The following is a 27,912-nucleotide window of genomic DNA, read 5'->3' as shown; positions in this document are numbered from 1 at the left end:
TGTTATTAATGAAAATGTTCGCAGCTTAATGCTTCGCTGTCTTTCACGGAAGATTAGCGGAATTATGATAAGCAATTTGGAACAATGAAACATGAGTCGTATATTAGGAGATAAATATTCTAGAAATATTTTTTTATTTTTCTTTTAAATTAATATATAAGTCTATCTCTTCGAGATTGTTATAGATTTTATGTGAGAGATTACACATGAGATTTCACGTGAAATTGAAACTTAGAAAATAATAATAAATTAGAAAATAAAGGATATTTGATAGATTGGCAGCTTTAATTTCTATGAGAAAAGTTGGTTCAGAAACTAAAAACTAACTATTCAATATTAAATGTTTGGATTACTTATTTGAATAAAGGAGATAAGTTAATTCGCGGATCTTTGATTAATATAATGTACGTAAAAAAAGTGATAAATATTTTTTTCCGTAGAGACGATCTTTAAATAATATTTATGATAAAACCTGATAAAATTGTGTTGTGTTTAGAATATATGCGAGATCTGTACTGCGCTTTCAAACTAATTAAAGATTAGCAATTACCGTCGGCGCGAAGGTCTTCCCCGGCGATTTACAAGTATCAGGAGTCAGCCAGTTTGGCGCAGGTGGTTCTTAACATAAATTCGAAGTGCCGAGAGAGAGAACGGCATAAATTCTTGCGAACGAGAGACCCTGCGAGAGACTGCATATGTACGTACACATGCGCGTGCGCTTTATTTAAGTGAAGTTTAAGCGACGCGGTCGACTCTTGCGCTCGCGGCTGCACCTGCTCGTAATTGTCCTGATATTTGCCGTGCTTCTCCCGTCTACCCGAGCTCGCCGCGACCCATCTGGAGCTTATTTATTAATCGGCTCTAAATTCAAGCACCAAAGTGCATCCCGCCGTACACACGCGCACATACGCACGCATATGTCATACACCGCGGAAATGGAGCGTTTACAGAATAGTTGCGAATTGCCATCAAATTGTACATCCGACGCGATGGCGTTTTTTTTTTTTACGGACCGCGGATGTATCGAGATGACTTTCTCATGGACGTTCATTCGAATTAAAATAAAAAAAAGAAAATAATTCATCCCGCGGGCGAAATTAAGCTGCTGAAAGGGCGCGCACTCGTTATTTCCTGAATAACTCGTATTTTCGTATTAATTACAATATTGCCCTTTGTTACATTTTTAAATATTGCTCTCATTTTCGCCAATTTTGCAGTGACAACGATACAGTATACAGTACGAACCAAGTAAATAAATAAATTTTACGGTCATTAGATTTAAGCCAATGATTTCCTTTTTTTCGTCATTTCTCGTCAAAAATCGACCCGATACGCGAGATAATAAAAGAAGATTATGCAACGACGAAGATAAAGAGCGGAATAGAGATTCGACATTGGTCTATCCGAATCAATTTTGATTCAGATAGATTCGCACGTATTGATAAGTTCAAACATGTACCGGCTCCCCGTGAATAGTGACGATGGAAAATAGATCTCGCCGCGTCCGCAATGTATATCAATATCGTTCACTTGCAAAATGTATTCAAGCTAAGTTTTTGTTCGAAAGATTATTCCCGGATAAATTGTACATTTTGCATAAAAGGCTCTCATATTTTCTCTCGGTTGTCGGAGTCTTTGACAAATTTTAAATCAATTCCTCCTTGACGTAAATTCGACGGGAACTTGTCGTTTATCATAATTTCTTACTTCTCAACTTTAAGATCTCTATTTAGTTTGTAACCTGCGTTCGAGAGCAAAATGTAATGATGCTCTACATATACAGGATACTGCAAAATTTTTCGATAATAACGCTCCACGCATTTTTAAACTCATAAAAGAGTTTAATTTATAATATTCACTTTTTATATTTATATTTAATTGTAATAATTAAAATATTAAAGCGGGAATATTCTTGATGTTATTCTATTTTAATATATCCGACTACATATATATATATATATAATCGCAATTTATTGAAACACATTAGCGTGATATTTTATACACGTCGTAGAAATATTTAATAATAATGATAAACACGACTTTGTAAAATTATATTTTAATATTTTAATTTATTTTAATTTTTGTTACATTAAAGTAAAACGAATTATTATATTCAGATGTCGTCCTAATTAATAACACCCGAATAACACCGCAATTTAGCCCACCACGAGCGTCAGACTATTTGGATATTTAATTAAATGTCTCCGGCGACGGGAATGTTTTTAAAGCAGATTAAATTCCGAAAGGAGAACGAAAAGAAAATCGTTTATGTTGGGCGCGCCAAGGTGCTTAAATATAAAGAAGAATTTACGTCGGCGATCGTATTCCCGCGGGCGGAAGCCCGTGTAAACGGCATTATCTGCCATCCCCCGAGGGAAAGAGGAGTTATCGTCCCTTCATTCCGTAAGATTCGTTTGCTCGTTAGACCGAACCTCTCACCCTTCCACGCCGAGAACCTCTGGGCAATGATGACCGGAATCAGGGATCGAGTAGAACTCGTTACCAGGTATCTCGCGAGTTTGCGCTTCCTAATTCGCAGTTTACTCCCGCGTTTGCTCAACAAATCATTCCGATAGATATTTTTGAACGTTTCGAAACCACGTTCTCTCCTCTCTCTCTCTCTCTCTTTGCTCGGTTTTATCATGGTCTGACCGACTCCAAAAATATTTACTCATTAAACAAAACCTCTTTTCCCTATCTACGTGTTTATCGAGGGGAGAAAAAAAAAGATGATACACATAGTAAGAAATTATAGCACAGAGTTAAAATATTACGAGCGAAATGGTGTATCCCCGGCACGACTTTAATTTTCTCGGTTCCTAGTTTTCATTAGACTTTATTTCGTTCCGTACAGATTTCGCGACAAAATGACAACACACGCGTATAATACGCTCTTCGTACCCCTGTTTGTAAGATGGTAGGGAATATGCAGTTTTGCGTGACAATGGAGAGAACGAAGCCCACGGGTGAGGATCAATAAGCAATAACGTGCGATCACGTAATGATGTATCGGGGCCCCATTGTACCGTCGCTTTAAGAGTCCGGATCTCGGCTGTCGCGAAACGGCGACTAAGATCTATTATCCTTGTGTACACGGTGTCACGTGTGCCCGCGAACAATTCCCGCCCGGCTTCCATTGTCTCTCGACGGCGTAGCAATCACGGTTCAAAGGATTCTAATCGAGTTCGTCCAGTGGATCCGCGCGCGCGATCCGTCATCGCGCGCAGCCCGATTCGGGTTATCCCGCACGCACGAGCACTTTCGATAATCGCGGCGGTGCGGGACACCGTTGTTTGCGCAAGAGAGCATAGCGCCGGGCGAGAGAGGGATCATCCTGGTTGCGTGAACGCGCAATCGATTCCGCTAAATCGATTTCGGACCGACTGCGGCCACCCATTTCGGAGAACCATCCGGCCGAAAGATGTACCATGATTCCGATGAATGGACGAATGCCGCTGAAGCGAATAATGCTCGAATCGATGAAATTCTACTTTTTTTTTTTTTTTTAATTATTCAAAGTCTGCTGTTTCGTGGATGAAATTCGTGGAGGCAATACATTCAGGCTCAGCTTGTAATCACTTTTATTTCTTCTTTTTTTTTTGCGCGTGAAAAACACATGGACTGAACGCTTTTGGACGAAAACTTAATGAATCGATGTTATTAAGCGCATTATTTAAGATTGCACTGTCGTCTTAGTCCGTAAAGAATAAAAATATTCTATCGAAAAATGTAGTACGAACGAACAACCATAACGCAGCGTTCAATTCAATCTCCATTCGACGCAGCGATCGATTCCCTTAAGAATGAGTCGAGTGGGTATTTACGAGCTCCATATACAATCGTAATCTCGTGAAGTGTGTTTCTCTGTTTGCATCGTGCTACGAGCGAGTCCGTGCGTTCAAGAGGGCCTCTCTTCTCTCGGAGAAGAGGAAGCAAGAGCGGATGATAATGCTGCAGCAAGGCGTAGTTGCATTACCATGTCGACGAGTAGTTATGATACGATTGAATCAGATGCTGCGCCCCCACAACAGAACGGTTTCCATATCCAGGAAAGGCATCCTGCGCTTCTGCAGGGAGGGTAAATCCGCGGTTCGCAGAATTTCATCTCTGCGCTCGCAGTAGCATGCAAATATTTGGCCTCCCGTAGCGCGGTTATATAAAATTCGTTTTCCGCGTTGAAATTTTTACGTCTCTCCCGAATGTTCCCGGCGACGTTTCCTTTGACGCATTAGCGTTACGCATCTGCGAAGGGATTGTATAGGAAGCGGTATAACTCTAGAAGCTGCAAATTGGAATATCACGAAGTAAGGCCGCATGCAGACACGCGCAAATGTCACTCGGAATTTCCTACATTCTACGGTAATCTTCCTCGTTCGCAAGCTCCTCTGTCTCGTTTGGTAACACTCTTGCAACTATTGTCAGTAAAATTATTATCTCAAGGTCAAATCCCTTGCAATTGCTGTTCGCAAGCACTGTATTCTCGATATATTCTTTTTCTGTCACACGTATATAACACGACACGTTATTTGCGTCAAAGCATGTGTTACTGGCACGAAATTTTCTCATGGCACGTGTGAACGCTTCAATCTTTCGCGTCGCTCGATAACACGTAGATCATAAATTTCTATACGCCGCGCCGGAGGTGCAGCTGAAAAACACCTCTCGGGGATATCCGGATTCGTCCGTGCTGACGCGAAAAAGGGGGCGGAAGAAGCGCGATACTCGCGTGAGATGATGCGCATCGAGAGCAAACGGAAGTAGTGTCTTGACACTCAATTTCGAATCTGTCTCTCTGAACTGGAAAACTCCTGATTACATTAAATTTATAACTAATTCTGATTTTAGAAAAAAAATATCAAACGATGAAAGATATAAGCCACGCGAGAGAGAAAAAATTGGTTTACTCTAATTCATTTTTAAATTATATTTTAATCGATATAAGAAATAAAAAATTCAAGAATTGTACAAATTATTCTACATGTGTGCGAAATTTTAAAAGAAAATCTCTGGACTTTCCTTGTAAATTTAGCTGAAAAATTTTATCACAAATTTTTTTATGACTGTTTTATATAGCCTTGTTCAGCGGTTTGCGTATATAATTTACTTTAACGACGCAATTTAACGTATTATTATTACCTTCAGTTGTGCGTGCTTTATATGTCAAAATTTATTTCTATATAGGTACTCTTGTCATTTCCCGAGATTTTCACCCCAATCGCAATAGGGGGCTGTCGTAAGTTTCGAGAGAACGTAGCTTTTTCGAAACAAAGAAATTGAAGGGGGATAAAATTGCGCTGTACTTTCGCGCCGTCAACCGCTCTTAATGCCACGATACAGAAAACTTTGTCGGTCCTATTCGGTGCTTTCTTATCCTCGCGTCCTCCATCGTTTTTCCTCCCTTCCTTCTCTCCGCCTAACACGCCTATCCTGTCCGAGTGGGCACACACACAGTCAAAGCTTTCAACTACGTGGAAATAATATAAGAAAAAGGATACGAGGTCCTTCAGAGTTTCCGATATCGGAGGAACGAGGCAAAAGAGAGGACGGATCTCCGCCACGGTTGTAACTTTCTCTCGGTGTGCGCGCGAGAGTTATCGGTAAACAACGTTTATTTCCTCCGTCCCCCGGGTTGTTTCCTTTTTCTTCCCACGGGAGGAAAAGCACCTTTGTCCCGGAAATTTAATTACGCGCCGCATCAGCGCGCACGAGCGTGTGGCAGCTGTTTTTCCGGCTCGTCCGTCTTTCTTTTTCATAATAAATCACGCGAAAATTTATACGCGGCGAAGTTTCACAGTCTACGGCGCAGACTCAATGGAAATTAAATGTTTAGATCCACTACCGCCGCTCGCAAAATCAAATTCTTCGTCATTAAAATTTCTCACGTTAATATAAAGAGACTCGTGAAAATTTGAAAACTTTCTCGAAAAAATTTTTTTCACGTGCGTATAGTTTCCTCAAAATCGTAACTTGAGCGCGAATATAATCAAAGTTAACATCTCTGCCGAGTAATATACATATAAATTTCTCTTCGTGAAGAAAAATTTATAATGTTGCAAACAATTTTCCAAAACTGTCGCCAACTAGTAAAATAATTGTCGAACTTAGCGTGAGACAATTCGACTATAAAATCAAAATATATTTAATTAGACACGCGCGTTTTATTTTCGCGTAAATCTACAACGACCCATGTATTTTCCTACAATTAACTTTCTTAACATCGGCGCTCGATACTCGTTTAGAGTTTCCCGTTCCGTCCAGAGAAGGATACAACGGGATGAATTCTCCAAACAGCAATTGCTCGCCTCCGGCGATGGTCGCGAGAGTGTCCGAGTCGCAACACAACTGGGTCTGTATCCTTTTCTCCCGAAACCGCAGAAGCAGCGAGCGCGATAGATCGTTTCGCTGGTGAAAACTTTTCAATTCCGGAGCTCGTAAGCGCGCAAACGGGGTAACAGATATATAGTGCACATCTCTCTGTCCTTCTTATCGGGCGGGACCTCTCGTCTCGTCTCGTACGGAATCAATTATCCGAAGCCGCATGTCGTAGCTCGAGGACACTCGGGGGGAATCGGCCAGGCGTTACACGCGAGTGTCCCGGCCATACGCGAGTGTCAGTGCCATCCAATTTGCGCGTTGCAACAGCTGCCGTATCCGGCAGCATCTCGTGAGAGCCAGTCGATGCATTCGCACGCGAGGTAGGGAAGAAGGATGACAGCCGTATGTACGTGTGTATATACGAAACGCCGAATGGCGAGTATCGGGTAACAATTAACGATGTTTGACACCTATAGCAACGTCGAATGACGGTAAAGTTCCTCTCGCGCGGATACATCGGATGGCTGCCTGCTTTCCCTTTTAAATCGCTCTTCGATGACAATTTCCGATACAAAAGGAGAGGTTTGAAGATCGAAAGAGTTTATAAACCGCTTTTCAAGCGATCTTTTCCTCTTTATATATCAGCCACCTACCTTGTTCGCCGTGTTCAAAGGACACCGTAATTGGTAAAGAGGGCCGTTTCGCAATTGACTCGATGCAAATGTCGATCGAGTTTACATCCGTGTAAACCTTCCGGCAACGTGCGCGGAGCCCCGAATAGCATAGCCCGCGTGCACGTAATTTTGATTACAACTTGTACGTGAACGGGGTCGGCGCCGGAGCGGGACAGAGGCATTCATCGGGGGTAGAAGGGAGAAAGGGATATGGTACACTGGTACCATCGATGAAGAGGGGTGGTTGCGCGCACGGGGGAGAGATCGCGTGTAATAACCGACCAAATCCCACGTTCCTGTTAACGTTGCACGCTCGCGGCTCTCTGTCAACGGTCGAGCCTATATACGAGCAAATACAACGCTACCAGACAATACGCCGCCTGATACCGCAATTGCGACATTCGCGCGACACGGCGCGATGCACCGCTCCGGACCGTTTCGTTCTCGCCTTGCCGAATGTGCAGCGAGGACATCAATATGCGCGTGTCAAAATGTCGCGACAAGATGGATGCGCGTTCGCCGACCTGAAAGTGCAAAGAGCATCTGAACCAATGTAACGAATAAAAAAAAAAAAAAAAGACCATGTTGGTGCAAAAAAATATCATATTGTATAAAGAGTGTATTAAAACTCACATTTCGACAAGAACGAAGAAAATTTACGAGAGAGGACCGAGAATTTTTATCGCTTGTATAATTTAAAATATTGCAAAATTATGAAATTATATAATAAACGAATATATAACAATCCTTTCAAATTTACGTATCTTTGATACGTTTATAATTTTGCAGCATTCCTCTGTAATATCGAGTTGTATTTAATATATATGTAACTGCGATCCACAACCCAGGCTTTCATATCCGCAAGCTCTTGTTTTCATTGGAAAAAAAATACCGATTCTTTTTTTGATTAAAATATCGCAATCCTTTCACACGCGTCGAATAAAAATGAGTTTTTATTCGATCCCGAATGTGAAATACCGACTCTTTGATTTTTTTGCGGGACTTTGTACGTATTTCGCGTTACATGTCATTTGTGCGGCCGGTGCGCTATTGATCAATCTTGCGCAAATATGCGTCGGCGACGATTGAATAATGCATGAATAATGCATGAATTTTTTGGGGAAGAAAAAATTTATATTCGCGCGTTTAACATTTAACATCTTTATGATTGCGTCCTCCTTTTTGCAAGCGTATCGCGTTTCGTTGTTACGGCAAAAGTACTTGCAGATAAATAGCATACGAATGGATAACATGCGCGTGCACTAGATTCTTAATTGCACTGACCGCGTGACATGTTTCTGCGTGTTATGCGCGTTCCGTGTGTATGTGGTATACTGGTGCAATGTGCCAACGCACCTTTTTCCAATTACGCGAATGTAACGATTCTGTCGAGAAGAAAAATAACACATTGGCACAATTAACATACAAATGATCGTCAAATTCATTCATAGAAATAACAAACGCCACCCGAGCCTTCAACTGCTCGTTACCTTTAAATTTGTAAACAAGAACTCATTATCATGTACCATTTGTACCATCAATAATGCTTAATTAAATTTGACCCAATAATCAACTCAATGCATCGACAGTGGCATTAATTACCGAAAACGGACGGATCCGTCCGGCATTAAATATTTATTTTTAATAATGACGCTCTGTTGCGCACGCACGCTCGATCAGTCCATATGTATATACGCTTCGCAAGATTGATTGATTAAAATTTTAAGTATAAACAGCGCGTGATCCTGATTTGCGAAAAACAACGAAATTATATGTTGACGTATCGCGCGGCTCTGTTCTCTCTCTCTCTCACCGTCGCATACAAGAGCCAGGCTTCATTCGGCATTACAAGCGAAACGGTCGGCATTTCACAGCGTAAACGCCGTGTTTATTCATTCCGGTTGAACGCAACGAGTATATGTGTTTGGGACTTGTGATTCGAAGTCAGCAGCAGCGGGGAATGTTTTTGGACAATGGTCCAATGCGGCATGTAGTGTAGCATGTAGTGTTTGAGAGCGTACGTTGTATTTTGCACGCGGCGCCCCGTGTAATTATTACGTCCAGGCAAACGTCAAAATTCGCGTGCGCAAAAATGCCGAAAATAAACATGTCGTTATGTTCGGGAAACGCGCGAAAAATTACGTGAAATGCTATACGCATTTCGTTTGGCGGGAAACCGCAGGACTCTTGTTGCACTCGTTTGTAAAACGATTCTTTAGCCGTTTTATCATCTTCTTCTTTCGATGATGAACGAGAGTATCTGCATGAAACGCGTCGATTAATTATTACGCGTGTGAAATTATTTAGAGGTGTTCATTAGCATATCCTGCAAAACTGCTGCGACCCGCGCGCATTTGTTAGGATTAGTTTCCAGAGTTTGGTGAGGCAATTAACTTAAACTATCGCTCTCGAAATACCATTGTAAACAGCCGCTGCATTGACCACACGACCTTTACACTGTTCCGTTCGTTACTATGGGCAAGATACAACATGCAAATTTCTTGATCCTTTGAAGTTTGCGGGATGTTAGGTGCACCTAACACGGTCCTGAATTATCCCTGATTCTAACGCGTTTGAAGTAAAAATAATGACCTTATTAGATCTAATTCAATGATCGCCATTTCTTGCAGAATATCGTGCATCAATCTCTATGATCTTTTATAAATCGACATATTTTATGACTTAATATCTGGTTTTCATTTTTCATTTAAATATCACATATGCTTCATGGCAACTATTTTATTAATGCCGGATAATGCGCACGTTAGATATAGATATGTATCGAGTTGCGAAAATTAAAAGATTACCGATGCAATTAATTCTGATAAACTACAATTATTCGGGATTGATTCAATCAATATGCCATGCGAAATGAATATAAATATCTGAGCGACCCTTGATATTACAATTATTTAATGTTTCAATAAAATATTATATATGATGCGAAATAATAATCAAACAATAACAATAAAATATGAAGACAGGTAATAATAGATTTCAGATCCATTTCATCGAGTGTGTAATGTAAACGTGGAATGTGGTATTTATTATTTTATTATTATTAACGTTTATAATCAACGTAACTGATTTCATTACCAACGATTATATTTCACAGACCACAATGACTACGGTAATCAATGATTCAAGTTAATTTCTTCCTTCTAGACCCTTGTTCACGGGAGCACAGTGTCATCTTTAGTGTGAATAATGAGATGCCACTGCACACTCAATTAAAGCTACGATCTATCGTCCAACATATTCTGCAGAAACGAGGACCGGCTGGGTTATGATGACCGACGATGTCGTAGACAAGATGAAGGATGCAAATTCCTTAATCGTTCATCGTCAAAGTTTGTTAAGATCGGTCGGTGTGATAGGCAGTTTGACACACTTCGGGTATCGCCATATCGTTCGTCCAATGAAGATGAAAACGCTTTTACAACTCGGTGCTAATTATTAACCGTAGCATCCAGCAAGTATGACGAGTTGGTTATTCGAAGGAACGCAGTTTCAACACATGTCATCTATCAGGGACAAGTTGGCGGGTTTCGATCGAGCAGTACTTGGTTGAACTTATAAACGTGCCTGGTAATGTCCAAAACAAAAAAACGTAACCGAACTTCCCGAGAGTCAGAAAAAAAATCTTGGAATTCTTAAGACGCTCCTACAGTTATATCGAGTAAACCTCTATTATTAAGAAAAACGCGAATTCTTAAACTTGTTAAATGTTAAATATTAAATAAAAATGTTAAATATATTATTTGTTATCTTTGTGCAATAAAACATATTGCTTAACGTTATTCTAATAATATATTTTCCATTCGTTAAACCTTGCGAATCGCGTAAATCCTGCATTAATTATTTTAAAGAAGGTAAATATTTCAACGGAGAAGACTTTCCTCTTGCTGAATAAGAGAGCGGAAATAAAGGAGAGAACGGCGATGTTGATCTTATGACTTATTGTTTTCATTTTCAGTCCGAAATTCCGAGAATGTGATGGACTTTCTCGGCACGACGATGTAATTAAGCCAAAGCCCCCGTTTATACAGTAAATGTACGCGCTTTTATGAGAATTATTAATTTAATGCGACAATAGCCAATGAAACGTGTAAGCGTGTTCGCGAATGTAAATTTCGTTCCGCGTTTTATCATGGAAATCGCGATATAACATACCAGTTAATACATGTGTTGGTATAATTGTTTATACACGCATACAGACATTTGAAAATATTATGCAAAGACAAAATTGGATGCGGCCGGTAATTTTGCGCATCACAGAATTAAGTAACAATATTTGCCGCGTCCTCGGAATAAAAATAATGTAAACGTTATTGTGAAAAAAATTTCAATTAATTAATGATAACTGTAGCAAAAAGTGAACTCTTTCAAAGATCGTATATTCAATGTGTGGTTTTTTCGTTATCTTTTATCTACCTTTTATCAGCGTCTCACTTCTCATTTATATTAATTCTCAAATATATATTAATATTTTTGACAATTATCAGTTGATTTTTGTCAAAAAATATTAATCGCGGATAAGATATTATAATAACATATTATTTAAAATATATTACTATTTTAATATTTTCAACATATTATATATACACCCCTATTACTATAGAAATATTATAAAATAAACAATTTCTCACTCACCGATACGTACAATAGCCGGAGTTGTAGCATTGCTCAGCAAATTGATCTGAAAACAAAATATTCAAATTATGTATATAATTAAATGTATATATAATTAAACTCGATTAATATTTTTGATAGTTCTCAGCTGATTTCTGTCAAAAAATATTAATCGAATTTAAAGTATTATAACATATTATTTACAACATATTACTATTTTAATATTTTTAACATATTATTTTAAAATTTAATTAGCAAATTAACGCTTTAGCTAATTTCTGTGAAAAAATATTAATCGAGTTTAAATAAACTTTATATTATTTTTTTTTATTTATTTTTTTAACATAAAATCGAAGAATGTCGCGCGCGTAGCGCGCGCTTGTGTTGTTTTAGTGTAATAAAAGAGTTATTTAAAATTTGTAATAAATATAGAGAAATGTAAAAAATACAATATTTTTCGCTATATTAAACAGAAATTTTGTGTAAAATAATACTTTTAAAAATACAGAAAACAATATCTGTTACATTTGCTTTATATTTTAATTATGAGTAATCAACAATGAAAAATTATCAAGTATCAGTAATTAACAGTTTTTTAAATCATAATGACTAGCACAATTTGACAATGAATGACATATGAATATATGTACAGATTCGTTCAGATACAATAGAACGCGTTACCAATTACTGTACGTTAATGACATCGCGGTGTTTTCGAGTTTGATGTGAAAACTGTAGAAACCGAAATTCACGTTTGCATGATATGCCATTTTACGCAACGCGACATATATCGAGTCGCATAGCCATTGTCGAAAACTTCTCTTTCTCTCTCTCTCTCTCTTCCTCTCTTTCTCTTCCCCTCCCCCCTCTCTCTCTCACTCATTTACTCAAAGTGCAACAGATAACAAACAGAGCGCAAACTTAGTTTATGCAAGCCTGTTTAATGTATATAAACTTGGGCGGATATGTGACAAACTAATTATAAGTTTCGTCGCCGCCAATGTCCAAAATAATGCAAGCGTATACGCATTCGGATAAGATAATCTGATTCTCCTTTTGTGAGGAAAAGTTGCTCTTTTGCAGCGAACAATAGACTCACACCTCACTAGTGTTATTATAAAATAGTTAATTTTTTTAAAAATTATTCTTTTAACTTTTTCAAAGAGAATATCTCGGCAAAGATGTGTATATATACATATATTAGAATGCAAATTTATCTCAGTTGACGCGCGAGAGCTCGAAACGCATCCACGGCTTCGCGTATTCATCAATGTCGTTTGCTCGCGATACGTGTAGCGCGACGACGACTCTTGTTGTTGAATCAACCACCGGAGCTTAAATCTTTTTCACGACACGGTTCATGCCTCGGATCCATGCTTTCAGGAGCGCGGGGGTTGATGGTACCGCGTGTCTCGACAATTTTCTCGATTCCCGAAAAATAAACGCCCAAGGTCGAATTTTCCTACCACCCCGACGCTTTTGTCTGCCGCGATATTTATCGATGCGCGAAATCGACGTGGTGGACGACGACATCGCGATGTCGATGAACGTGTATTCGACGTTTGCGTTACGCGCAGACTCGCGTAACGAGAAGCAACAAGACATTATTCCGTGGAAAATTGATGCTACGAGATATCGTGTCGGAAAACGCAGCGGAACCGCAGCGGAAGTTAATTGGCGTGTAAACATTTAATTAGAATTTACGCATATTTAACTTATATTTGTAATAATATTTCACTTCGAATAAAAATATTAAAGATACAATAATGCAGGTATTTCTGCTTTAAATACGCATCTCTTGCACGTTTACACATACATGTATAAGCATATATACACGCTTTTTTACTAGCTACTAACATGCTGCGCTAGCAGCTAATAAAATTAAAATATTTTAATTTTATTAGCGTGCTACTTGGAGAGAAAAAAAAACATGCAAGTTTACTAGCGTTTTGAAATATACGTATAAATCGCGCTTTATATGTATTTTGTTGGATTAAAAAATATATAATTAACAAAATAAAATAATTACAAGATAATTTCATGTAATTGGTATCTGGTGGCATCTATGTATGTACACAAGTTACGGGCCAAGGATTAATTGTATTCTCTCAAAATAAGCTGCATACCTGTTAAGAGAAAGATTCCTTTTTTTCCAATCCACTACAAAGTACATATTACACGTGTATTTTAAAGTAGAAACAGCTGCACACAAGGCAAGCGAGTGCAGTCAGACATTGCGTAAGTATAGAGAAAATGTATTAAAAAAAAAAAAAAAACTCGCGGAAAAACCGACATAAATCTCACTTACGAGAAAATGAGTGAGAACGAACATAGACCGAGAGAAAGAGAAAGAGAAAGAGAGAGAGAAAGAAAGGAAAGCATAAAGATTTATCGCGCATTCAAGTGTCGAGTGTACCCGTGAAAAGATATAAAATCTCGTGTAATTGCTTGCTTCGAAAGTGCTGCGCGAGATGCAGTAAAATGTGATTATCAACGGCGTCTCGTGGTTCCTGGATCATGCAATCCGTGTGTAGTAAAGAAACGCACGATAAAATACGCTCCCGCTAATCAATATTTCTCGCAGTTATTTTCTAAAACGGATCTTCCCCGGATTACTAATCGTTTTACCATAAACTCATTAAATTCTGCCGCGGCAACAATTCTTTTTTTGTCCGAGATATTATCCCATCCGTTAACAGCCACAAATTTTCTTAATTAATTTTTTTAATGCACGCGAACCCGATGTTTCCCACGCACAGGAGAATCCGGAATTTATGAGGGTCAGTAATAGGGGGAAAGGAATGCAGAGGCACAAGCGGCGTTTTCGCGTATGCGAGTGCTCATTTCTACGACTGATTTATTGCAAATGTCAAGAGAAGCTCTTGTACATTACAAAATATTTTAACCTTTTCGCTATAATTGCCTAGTATCGATCGATTTAATTTTTCACATTTTTTGAAAAACTATTATTTTCAAACCCAAATGCTTATTTCTTAAAAAATTATATGTTATACAATTTTCTATAAATTTTTACATAATTTTCATTTCATTTTAAATATGGATTTAAAGCAGGAAATAATCTCTTCCTTTAAAAATTCCAAATATTTTTCTTGTATCAGCAGAATATTGGTTTTTTAGAAGAATGTTTCTCCATCAACCTTAATGGATAGCTGGAAGGTTGATACGTTAACCGTTTCGGTTCTTCGGTGCCGAATCGTTCTCTGTCGTTACAAGCGCTTCTACATCCCTTCGCTGCCGGCTGTGTTTAACCCTTCGTTCCACTACGCGCCCACATCTCCCATTCCCCGCTGTTCGAAAAGCACCGGACCTTGTTTAAGCTTTCTGTTTTATCACTCCGTCCTGATACGAGACCCTATATATATCTATCTCATCTTTCATCGAATTTCCGACCCCAGCACGTCCAGTCGGAATCGAGTTTTCGCTACTAGCGCGTAAATGCCTTGATTTTACATTTTAAATTCAAGTTAGCGTTACATGATTTTTCAATTATACAAATTAATTTTCAATTATACAAACTATATATGAAGACAGTATATAATTAAAATTTTTTTACAAAAAATTCAAGACAAGCTTTTAATATAAATACAAACAACAGCGATAAATCTTTGACTTGTATTCATGTGTAATTGGAAATACCATGTATATCGCAATTCCGTGATTATGTAAAATAGAATTTAATTTGTCAGAATATGTATGTGCATATACACATATGTATATCAATGTCAAATATCATAATATTATACTCATATGTCAAGATTTTCTCTCTAAATATACCGTAAATCTACTCTTGTCAGTGACGTAAAGTCGAATTATCGATATTATCGGTGAATTATCGATATTATCGGTGACGTTACATATCGCTTTCGATCACTCGCTCGAAATGCAACGGTCGCGAATATATATATATGTATGCATGATGGAAAAAGGCATCCCGGCATCGCGAATATACGCTCTCTTTTTAAATCGCGACGTCGGGAAATTTTTCGTGCTTTCGTACCTCTCTATAGAATTTGTCTCGCCTAGACGTGAAAGCCAACCAAGTGTATTGAGTCATTCGCTTGAGCTCTGATTTCTGTGGTCGCTCGGGGACCAAAAAAAAAGGGAACAAAAACAAGCCGGAAAAAAGAGAGGAAATCGTTGGACGCGGCATGTGCGCGCGGGTTATATCCCGAAAAACCTGTAACGTAACGTGTCATTTCATGATATGTATACACGCGTGCAGAAACGACACGACGCGGCGATGACTAATTTTTGTTCGCGTTTTGATTCCTTTTGCAGTCATACCGATGAATCGACAGAACCGAGAGAGAGAACGTATAAAAAAGAGATGTCGCGTGTAAATATCATCGCATTCGTTTCGCGTTATCTCATTCGCAAGCGTTGGACCACGAATTTCATTTGTCAGGTAGAAATATCCTTCTTTTTCCGAATAAAAAAAAAATACGCGCCGAGAGAAATCGGCACTGTTGCGTTCTCATTTTTACGTCCTTATTTTTTTCTTTCGCTAGATTAATGCCAAGTACTGAAAACTTCGTTGTAAAAAAATGACCACCTACTTATACAAATTCTCGAACAATATCTGCAATTATTTAATATGTGATTTATCGTAATGCATGAATCATCAAAGCGAAATGGCAAACGAAGGCGAAAATCCTATCGTCAAATATTACAAATCAATTTACGCGATATCTCTCGACTTGGTTTATTCATCATGCAATCAAAATACGAGCTGTTAAGGCAGTTGTGCGCCGAAACTATTTTGCATAATGAGTTGCAACGATAACATTACGAATGATAACATTACGGATGCAGACGAGATAGCCGGTGTATAGAGTAGAGATGGTTGCATTACCGATTGAAGAAACCGAAGCAGATTGGAAATCGGTCGCGCCTCATTATGAATGCGAAACCGATATATTACGCGCGCGGAGAAATTAGGGTTTATTAGAACGTAATTAGGTAAAAGCTATTAAACTGTGAATTACGATTTGACTCGATGGCAGGAAGAGAACAAACTGGAAATCGGGCGCGCGAGAACCAATTGCAGAAATAAATCGAGTACCTTCAGATTGTTTCGCATTATGCGCATTCTCGTAAATATCCTCCTTTGGCAAATCGCCTTCGCAAACCGAAGCGGCACAAGCACAAAGCCGCTGGAGAAGTCTGGAAAAGGACGGCGAAGGAACCTTTGGCAATCGAGCCCGGAAAAGCCCTCTCTTTAATGCTCGAACAATATGCAGACTGTTTACTTCTAGAATACATCCGACAATGGAGGAGGACTCGGGAGCAATATGGCGCAAGAAAAAAAGCAAGTCTGGCTTTTCTCTGTGCGCGGATCTCTCTATTTTCCCTCGCTTCTTTCTTTTTTTTCTGATGAACGCGAATTCGCATATACTTGTCGCAGAGGACTTTACAATGCATTTAATAGAAATTCAATCTTGCTATTATTCTGTCTTATTTTATTATCGTTTTATAATATACAGAAAGATTGATTGTCTTCTATGTGCATTTCATATTTCTTAAGTAAGATGAAAAGAATGCCTTCTAAATAAAGAAAGAGCTTATATCTCTTGCGGAATGCCACAGAATAATGCAATCTTCTTTTGAATAATAATTAATGAAACAAAAGAGTGCACAAAGTAACAAGAAATCTTATGGAAAAAGAAATTAAAGAGTATGGAAAATTATTAATTAATAATTAAATAAAAAATACTTAGCAGAGTTACAAAACATCAGGGATCAGTTTGTTCAAGTTTTCGAGTCACGTTTACCCCTTCGAAAATCTACGTGAGAAAGGATTAAAATAAAATCGCGCGTCTCAGTGACATCGATACGGAAGCAATCATTCACGGTTCTAAATCTGGCGCGAGTACATTTGTTATTCAACAGTATATATCGTGCAGAAGGAAAGTTCTATTTCTGCGGCCGATTTTTCCGTGACACGTAACGTAACGGAAAAAGATGGCGAAAACGTCACGATGGTAAAATTCGACACGGTACGAAGTGCATCGGCCACCGGGAATGCTCGGTTGTCGGGGCCGATGATGGCCGCAGGATGGATATTTCTCTCGCTCCGTTGGGATCTGAAGGCGTCACTCGTCGCCAGATTTCCCGTGGCGATCGTACTTCATCCGAAATTACCTGCGAGCCACGTCCGGTTGATTCATCTAAAGCCCTCTCTGGTCAGTCTCTACCGCGAATGCACAACTAAGTTCGAGCAAACATTAACCATTTAACATTTGTAAACAACGTTTGCCAGCAGTTTCATGCTATGAAGCATATTTAATATTACTCTACGCATAATTAGCAACGTATACATAATTATAATTACATACATTGATTTATTAATTAAGTTTTATGAGAATTATTTGATAATTGTATAATATATAATATATATATATTTTTTGTTATTTAACAATTAATATATCGAGAAGCGTATCTATCTATTAATAAAAGATTCAGATAAAAATTCAGCATATTAAACTATGTTCAAAATACGTTGTAATTATTATTATGTCGTGTTTGCAAGCCTGAGTAACAAAATCCAAGTAGCTAAGAAGATAAGACGGGACTATAAAAAGTATATTACGTAGCATCCACGTGAAATGAAAACGAATGCAACGGTGACGCGCGTCCTCTCCGTCTTTATTTCTCGAAAAGATTTCCCTTATCATGCCCTCTTCCCGTCACAGCGTATCGGATGTAACTGTGATTCATTATTGCGGGCCTCCTCTAATGCAAATGCGCAAATAAATATTTATTACGGCCGGCACAAAGTTCTCCGGATATTAAGATTGCCTTGCGAAGATATTCCCAGGGAATTATTATGCAACATCTGGCATTTCAAATTTAAATTTTACAAAGTATTACAAGAGATCTCGGTCTCGGACATCGCGGAACTTTCTCGATGCCTCTCGGAAGGTGAAATGCGCGCAATCCGTAAATATCGCGTTTTATTATGCCGCAGCCCTTTATTGCGCGTTGTTGAATTTATAAAACGTGGGAGAGAGAAGAACACCCGCGGATCGACGACCGTCGCTCAACTACGTCCGTTTCCGGTATGTGTGTACACACATCGTGACCAGGATCTCGGACCTTCTTCTCCAGGGAACAACAAAGGGAACGGCGAAAAGTTTATCGCGCCGTGAAAGAAAGGAAGAATGGAGAGAATGCGGAAAAGTAGTAGCGATCTCGGAACGATCCTCCGTCTTTCCACGGGGAATGGAAACGGAGCGGAAGCGGAAAAAAGTGTGGCGGGTACCGAATGCAGATGAATGGTCGATTTTTCCGATCGAATCGAATGGCTTCATCTTCGTGATGTCGGCGGTTCCCCGAGATAGCGAGATCGAAAGAAATCGGATCGCTGCGCGAGACGAGGTTACGAGTCCTCCGTATGTCTCTCGCGATTGAAAAATGAAAAAAAAATAGAACGAATATACAAATCGATAACGTCTCCGTTGCATTTCGAGAGGCACGGCGAATCTTATCGCTGTAAAATATCAATATATCAATATGATGATGATAAAAGCACTGATTCATCTTGAGAAAAAAAGCACATCTTAAAAATAACCGTGTCGTATACATCGACAAAATTTATCAATTTTATGATGCACACTTTGATTCTGAAAGGCAGATAAAAAAAGTGATGTTACAAAACATTTTTGCTACAAAGACTTTTATATCATGCTACTCGAGACTCGTGCGAGAGTATCTATGCGATAAAAAGATAAAGAGACGCGCGCGAAACACAGAACACAATGTCCGACGGGCCAATAAATTTTAACAAGGGAAGAGCGATAGGAGGGAAACCAGGGAAAAAACGCGGAAACATAAACGAGGCCGCATGCGAATCGTTCGATTTTTCCCGGTCAATCCGCAGTCGGTTTTTCGCGATGCATTTTCCCTCGATGCGTCGATATCGCGGAAAATGAACGACGGAAGCTATCGAAGCATCGTTTGTAGATGTACCAACAGCAGTATATATATATCTTGGGCCCCGATGATGAGAAGAGAGAAGGAAAATAGAGAAGAGGGACCGCGGGCAACTTAATCAAGAAGAAACGAAAGGATCTCTCTCCACCTTTTCTCTCCTTTCTGCGCATCTTACTTTTCGATCCCGGCGTACTTTCCAACGGAAAATAACGAATGATGCGGGATGAGGCTCAGATGGGGGCAACAAGACTAGAGAGAGAGAAGAAAAAGACAGTAATAACACAGCGAGGAAAGAGGGAAGAGACTCGGAAGAAATGAACCTGGTGTGCTGTGATCTAAGACGAACCATGGCTCTATTCTCTTCTTCAAGGTTCACTTCGCTATCATGTTCGTTACCTTCCCTTATCTTAAGTTGCTTCAAAAAGTACTCATCGATATCTTATCTTTATCGTCTAATCTAAAATCTTTTTTCAATATTCCCTTTCTTTTAAATTGAATTTGCAATCGAGATCGCATGAATCACGAAAATATCTTGTATAATTTTTGTATAATAAAAATAGCTTGTATATTTATGTATAAGTTCCTAAATCCCTTTCTAAAAAAGACATGTTATGTTGATTCTCGCAAGTATTGTTGCCTCTTCTCCGCGGAAAAGCTGCAAAAATACTTGCGAGAATCGACTTAACATACCTTTTTTTAGAAAGGAATGTTATAATATTTTAAAATCGATTAATATTTTTGACAAGAATCAGCTGATTTTTGTCAAAAAATATTAATCGCGGATAAAATATTATAACATATTATTTTAAACATGTTACTATTTTAATATTTTCAACATATTATATACACCGACATTACCGCTAAAGAAATATTATAAAATAAACCATTTTTCACTCACCGATACACCGATCCAATAGCGAAGTTGTAGTACACAGCACATTGATCTGAAAACAAAATATTCAAATTATGTATATATACATATATGTGTGTATCTCATAAACAATGCAATTTAGAAATGTTTTCATTTTGCATACCTCACAGTTGCCCCGCAGTCGCCCGATGCCTCCCCGGGCCTCCTCCTCCTCTCTTGGTCCTTCGTAGCACTCACGACACTCGCGAAAACACGAATAATTACGATCGCCCGATACTTTACACGGCACTCCCGACACGATGCGTGAATCGCACTGCTACCTGTAACAAATAAAATACATACATATATTAGAATAATCTTATTATTTCGCATTATAACATACACAATATAAATATATGTAAACTAGAATTAACGATAAATATATCCACGGATCGCAACACATTCGCGCGCGCGAAAACAGATTAAGTTGGGTTATGTTGGCAAGAGATTTTGCATCGAATTTTTCGCGAAATATGCGTTTCCAACAATTACGACTACATGTTAACGTTGAAATTATGATATGCGATTGATAAATATTACAATACAAAGGTTAGAAATCGTTTCTAACGATTATGCTTACTAATTAATCACAGCGGGACGCAGCTCCAACTACCTGATACTCGCGGCGTTTCGGTAATGGCCGCTATTCTACAAACATCGGCAACTTCATTCTAATAGCGCGCGCGCGATACTATATACATGACTTAATAATAATTAATTAAAACTCGAAGGAGATTCGTTCGAAAAGATATAGCTTTAGAAAGCAAAAATATTAATAGAGAATAAGGTATTATAACATATTATTTACAACATATTACTATTTTATAACTTTTACCATATTAATATTTTAAAATTTAATTGGCAAATTATAACATACACAATATAAATATAAATATGTAAGCTAGAATATTTAATTAGCAAATTTTCGCTTTATTAATTTTTTTGACAGCTGATTAAAACGTTAATTTGCTAATTAATTTTTAAAATAACAATATATTATAAAAATTAAAATAATAATATGTTATAATACATAAGAGTATTTTTGTGTCGCCAGTGAAGAATAAAATTAAGCAATTATTGTAAACGGCCGAACTGGCTTAATTGATCTTTATTAATTCGATATCATATATAAATATACAGACTACGTTTCGACCTTTGGTTCAGGTCCTTATCAAGTCTAAAATTAAAGGATAATATTATATAGAAGGAATCATTATATATATTTACATGACTTTAAATGGACAACCTTTAATATTTCGTGAAACACATACTGGGAAAAGAGAGATAGCTGAAATGTTTTATATAAAAAAATTTAACAACACGATTAACCTACATAAAGACACAGAGAATAATAAAGGATGTCTAACTTAGTTCGTTTTTTACCATCTATACGAAACGTTCAGTACACAAAGAATTGTAACATGTTGAAAAAAGAAAAAATTTTAAGTAAGGTATGTTTTAATCATTTACTTTATAATAATTGTTGTTTTACTTGGTTTGCCCTATGCTTTTATAAAATGATTCCTTCTATATAGTATTATCCTTTAATTTTAGACTTGATAAGGACCTGAACCAAAGGTCGAAACGTAGTCTGTATATTTATATATGATATCGAATTAATAAAGATCAATTAAGCCAGTTGGGTCGTTTACAATAATTGCTTAATGTTATAATACTTTAAACTCGATTAATATTTTTGACAGTTATCAGCTGATTTCTATCAAAAAATATTAATCGAGAATAAGATATTATAACACGTTATTTAAAACTTATTACTATTTTAATTTTGTAACATATTATTATAAAATTTAATTAGCAAATTAATGCTTTAATCAGCTAATTTCTGTGAAAAAAATATTAATCGAATTTAAACAAACTTTATATTATTTTTTTTTAATATCATTCTTTTTAACATAAAATCGAAGAATGGCGCGCGTGTATCGCGCGCTTGTGTTGTTCTATAGTATTTTTAAAAAAGATGTGGATATTAATACACCTTTAAATGTAAACATAAATTTTGTCGAGATATTCTTAATATTCTTAACTCTTCTCTCTAACGATATGGAAACGATATAGAAGCCCAAAATGAGCGCTTGAGTATGATCGAAATAATTGCATAATGGAGTTAAGCCCAGCAAATTAATTTTATGATTGCACCGGCTATTATTAAAATTTAAAGAGGATCCTCTCTTCTTCCTGTAGGTGAAGTCTCTTTTCCAGACTTTCCTTACTTATGGAATTGGATCGTCGGATGTATAATGTACGAAGGCGCCAAGCGAAAACTATCGCGCGCTCATTAGTAGATTAGAACCAGGATGAAAATCGCGCTGCCATATACTTTTCCGAAGAGAACCGACCGATCGATGCGAGACCTTTATTATTGCAATTTTCTCGCGAAAATTGCTAATTGCTTTCTAATTTCTTCTTCCTTCGTAATTCGTATCGCGCGAAACTCGGTAAATCAAGTTAAATAACTCGTTTAATTTATCCAAGTCAAGTGTCACAATTTAAGTCTGGAATAGAGAACATCGTTTGAGAAGAATGTATTACATTTAAATTCTCCACCTTATTTTCACTGTTATCCGCCGCCACGTGTCATCGTTATACCCGTTGCGACCTTTTTTAATTTCGCCTGGAGGGGAAAGAACTTCTATCGCAAAAGTTGGTCGCGATATAGTTTAAAGGAAGCGACCGACGGCGGTTTGCGGCGCGGTGTCGTTTTGCTGCCGCCATTTTTCCCCGACCTTTTTCCCCGTTGCGAGTTGCGAGATCCGCAGAAAAGTCTCAGGAGCGCCCTTAATACGTACGTTTCACGCTCCCGCGGCCGTCATAAATACAAACGAACGAGTTTCCCCAACTGCTACGGCACGACCGCGGCTAGGATTTCTTCGAAACAAACTTGGGAAACTAACCGCTCGTAATATCGAGCGCCGCGCGCGCGAATAGCGCCGATGAAAAGCAGAGATTAAAATTTCACTCGTTTACTGGCACGCCGTTTTCGCCAGTCGTCCGATGATGAAGTGCTTACTTTGGCACGTGGCCGTTGTGAATTTCGTGTGTGGAATTTATGGCGCTTGTTGGCTCGCGCGCGAGTATATCATACTAAGCATTTCCCGCTGGGAGGTGAGAAATGACGTTTCGAGTCGATTCATATAATATGACACTAGCAATCATAGATCATGATCTTGTAATATTGATTAATGGCGTGTAGAGCGCCAGTAATGCGTTATGCGCACGCTTGACCTTTATAAAATTATACTGCAATGTGATCTATATCTCACGTTTATTCAAATACATCCAAGTTATAACGAGATAAAATTTTCACGCATTTTTTTTTTTTTTTTTTAGATCGCACATTATTAATAGGATTTTATATTACACTTTAAAGTTATCTAATTCGTACATTTCTCTCGGTTTCTGTACAAAAATTCCTCGATTTTTTAAGAAAAATGTTATATTAAATTAGAGTGTGCATTTCTGCGCACAGAGTCGTTTATATAGGAAAAACCTAACATACAAAGTAGTAAGAGTCAACTTTTACGGCGGCGCGTCGTAAGTATGGTAGGAAGCGGAAAGTCCGTCGCATTATTAAAGCTCAAGTAGGTTAATTAAAATTTTAATTATAAATACGGTTGCCGTCGTAAAATACAAAGAAGGAAACATGAAGTAAAATAATATACATGTACTATGATTTTTATCCAAAAATATCTACGTATACTTTGACATTGTTTCTTCTCAACATTGTTTTTAGTTGCTTAGCTATTAAGCGGAAAACCTGCCCGCATGGAGATTGCTTAGTAAAAGTTATACCGGCGAATTTACCTAGTCGGCAGTGTGTACCTGGACTAATGACGTGACTGCGGACATTTGTACGTGTCAGCTGCAGCTTCCGCGGCGAAACTATCGGCCCCGTGCATTAATAATCCACCGGTGGCTTCCGGTCGACGGACATAAATTGGCCCGCGATCGTCGTAGGTACCTCGTCGAGCGATTCCTCTGCATATTTCATCGTGACCCGAACAGAAATCGAGAGGCCCGTAAGTAGAATGGGGGAGACCGATCGTCTTTTTTATTCCGCGCCGAGATCGATGTCTGTCGGTGCAGCGACTGACACTCACTACTTAAGCGAGCCTTCGACAAGCTTTCTTCTACTTACAATTAGTCTTATAAGCGACATAAAAACAGCGTTTGAAAATAGATGTAAATATATTTTTGGATGAAAATCGCAATGATAATTAATTGATAATTATGTATATTATTTTGTCTCGTTTCACATTTACATCTTATAATGGCAACCGTATATATTTGCAGCTGAAATTTTAAGTCTCACTTAAACTTCAATAATTAATACAGTTACAGCTATTATTATCTGGCTGATGTTGTTCTTAGTTCTCTTCACAGTTGACATTTATTGAATATTATTCGCTTATTATACATATATACTCGATAATCTGGATATCGATATACTTTTGGGTGAAAATCACAATTAATAATTATGTATATTATTTTGTCTCGTTTCACATTTCCATCTTATAATGGCAATCGTATATATACATATATTTGCAGGTAAAGCTTTAATTGACTCTCAATCAAATTTCAATAATTAATACAATTATGGCCATTATTATATAGCTAATGTTTTTTCTCACTCTCTTCACGGTTAACGTTTATTGAATATTACTGACTTATTATATTACTCGATAATCTGGATTAAATTTCTTTTATTTATCTATCAATACCCCCCTATAAAGATAAATAGAAATACAATAATTAAAATCTACATCATCAATCTTGTTCAGTAATTCGTCATTGATAATATCACAGATAAATGAATAATATGTCACGTTTTAATATCGCTTTGCATACATTCTTGTTTAATTCGTTCCGTTAATCACTTGCTTATCAGAACTTCATTATTGGCAATTAATTAATTAGTAATTATAAATATAGCATATATTTTACAAGCCGCTATTTCGTTGGACAATTAAAAAATAATTTATCAAAACGACTATAATTACAACAATAAATGTTTCGTTCAGTTCCAAAAGGTATCGATCTGATTTTATTTTGACAAGATTTATTATCTGAACGGAGAAAGAGCAATAAACTGGCGATGTCATTAGCAGAAGTCGCTATACGTTCAAGTGCGGTGACACAATAACAGCGATAAAATAGAGGTTATATAGAATACAATCCAAGGGGTCAGAGACAGCGATAGTAACGTCAAGCAACAACCAAGAGTCCGGGTGAAGGACTCAAAATGGAGACAATGCCAAGGATGCGAACAAAAGGATGAATGCCAAGCTCGATTGCGGACCAGACCCTCGAAGGGTTAGAGGTCACTGACGCGTTGATGTGTCGTGCGGTTCCCCCGCGAGGATCGTTAATACCATCTGGGTGTGCAACGGCAATTTAGGTCCGAACACGTTGGATAATCTACATATACGACGTGGTATTATCGCGAGATACGTGGAATCGATAATTATTCGCTCGTATAACGGAAATATAGAATCAATTTATGAAACAACAATTGAATTAGGATTAATTCGAATGACAATAATGAATATATCCGTTACTGAAAAGTCGGAAAGCAACGTTACAACCAAGTTTAATGTACGTGCTCTACGAGAAGAGAGCCGTATAGGTTCCGGCAATAACTTCCATTACTGTATCGATACGCACGCTTGTAACTTATCTCAGTTTCGTATTACCGCAGCGGTATCACGGAGTTTGCCTGTTCCAGATCCAGGCGCCAATTTTATCCCATTCTGCTCACCGATAAAGAGTCCCGTCGTACGAGGCGCATTTCGATGCCAGGACGAGACGCTGTTTTCGGTGCCACTGAGAAAATCGCGCCACTAGAATCTCCTGTCTCACGATCTTACCCTGATCTCGCACAGCCAGAGATCGCGACAGCGACAATAATTATTTTGACGATTGAATTCCAAGATAAATTTTTATTTAAATAGAGATAGAATTTAAAATTGAGATATATCTTGTCGATTCTGTTGTTTCTTGTACATTTTTCCCGTGTGTTTAAATAAACATTCATTTTTATACGACAATCAAAGATATTTATTTTTGATCCTACATTTCAAACATTCAAGACGTGATAATTTTAAAAAGCGATTCTAAATAATTTCACAAAACATATAATATAGTTTAAAGAATTGAAATCCTAAATATACTAATGTGAACAATATAATATGCTGACAATAATCACTAGTGTAAAAATTATAAAATATTCACGAGATTGAAAAATTGATGAAGCCATGAGAGAGGTGACTTAAATTTCAAAAATTACCAAAAATTTTTAAAAACCGCATCCTTCTTGGAACGATCCCCAACGCCTTGGCAGAGCAGAAGAGCCGAGCATTACTTTCACGACATTTCACGTAACATTCCCAATCTCGTTTTCTACGTGCTCGAAAATAAAATCCGCGCGGTTATTCGGTATCGCGAAAGCTCAAGCAGCCGTGCGAGTGGAAAATTGGCTTCCGTCGAATTAAGCGACGTCGAGAAGGGCGTAGTTTCCCCGGGAAAACTACGGCTGGTCGGCTGGTCGGTCGGTCGGTCGGTCGGTCACCCGGCGACATCCCGACGAACGATCCCGGGAACGTTCCTTCGGGCGTTCCGCTGGCTGAAGCGCCAGAACGTCGACCGATAAATCTACCCGGCGGCGGTGGACGACTTTACGAACCGACGACGACGTCATGAAAACGCGTCCCTGGCCGACACGAGGAGACGATTGAGCGACGCGATGGGTGCGTTTCGTGTCTTCTTACACTCGATAAAAATTCGCGCACACACGCAAGAACGAACAAACGGGGAAGAGGGGAAGGAGGGAGGGAGAAATGACGCGCACCCTTCCGTCGCTCCAACCGGAAGCGGGAGGTCGTTTACGCTCGTATCGCGCGCGCCCCATATGGGGTGAGCGAAACGGGATGGGATACGATCGCACGGATGGAACAAGAGCGACCCCACGACGTTTATGGAAAGCGGTATGTTTATAGATGATAACGCGATTTCGCCGCTCAGTGTGCTCGGGATAATTTACTCTCATAACGTCGTATACTATAAACGCGAGCGCGAGACTAAAAAACGCACGTATATTTTTGGCAAATTTAAATTATATATATATGTGTAATTTTGTGGTAATTTATGATGCACACGCACTGGCGGATCCTGGGAGGGGGGGTTAACCCCCCCTTGCAAATTAAAAGAAACAGCTTGCTGAATTTGTTTAAAAAATATAAATAAAGAAAAACAAACATTAAAGAGCTATCGACGTCAGGATCCGCTAGTGTATATATATAAGTATAAGATACACTGTAAATTATACTCATTACGCATTCAAGGAGTTAAGTTTAGATTAAGTCAGACATAGGACGAAATAATGAGATAATTTCATTGCACGAAAATAATTAG

General features: G+C 38.2%; 1 protein-coding gene across 5 annotated transcripts in view; it reads right to left on the bottom strand.

Moving 5' to 3' along the window:
* LOC145940774 (uncharacterized) overlaps positions 1-27,912 on the bottom strand; it is a 225,604-nt gene that overhangs the window by 77,475 nt on the left and 120,217 nt on the right. For all 5 annotated transcript variants that reach the window (XM_083046295.1, XM_083046296.1, XM_083046300.1 and 2 more), the window contains 3 exons: positions 20,609-20,765; positions 20,473-20,518; positions 11,643-11,688 (listed from right to left, as the gene is read on the bottom strand). In XM_083046295.1, the coding sequence (XP_082902421.1) occupies positions 11,643-11,688; positions 20,473-20,514 (88 nt within the window). In that variant the 5' untranslated portion in view covers positions 20,515-20,518; positions 20,609-20,765. The remainder of the gene's footprint in view (positions 1-11,642; positions 11,689-20,472; positions 20,519-20,608; positions 20,766-27,912) is intronic.

This window comes from Prenolepis imparis, unplaced genomic scaffold, assembly GCF_030444845.1.
Source record: "Prenolepis imparis isolate NDT839.2.m4 unplaced genomic scaffold, iyPreImpa1.0 SCAF_9, whole genome shotgun sequence".
Taxonomy (NCBI): Eukaryota; Metazoa; Arthropoda; class Insecta; order Hymenoptera; family Formicidae; genus Prenolepis; species Prenolepis imparis.
This window is presented reverse-complemented; position numbering and strand designations above follow the sequence as displayed.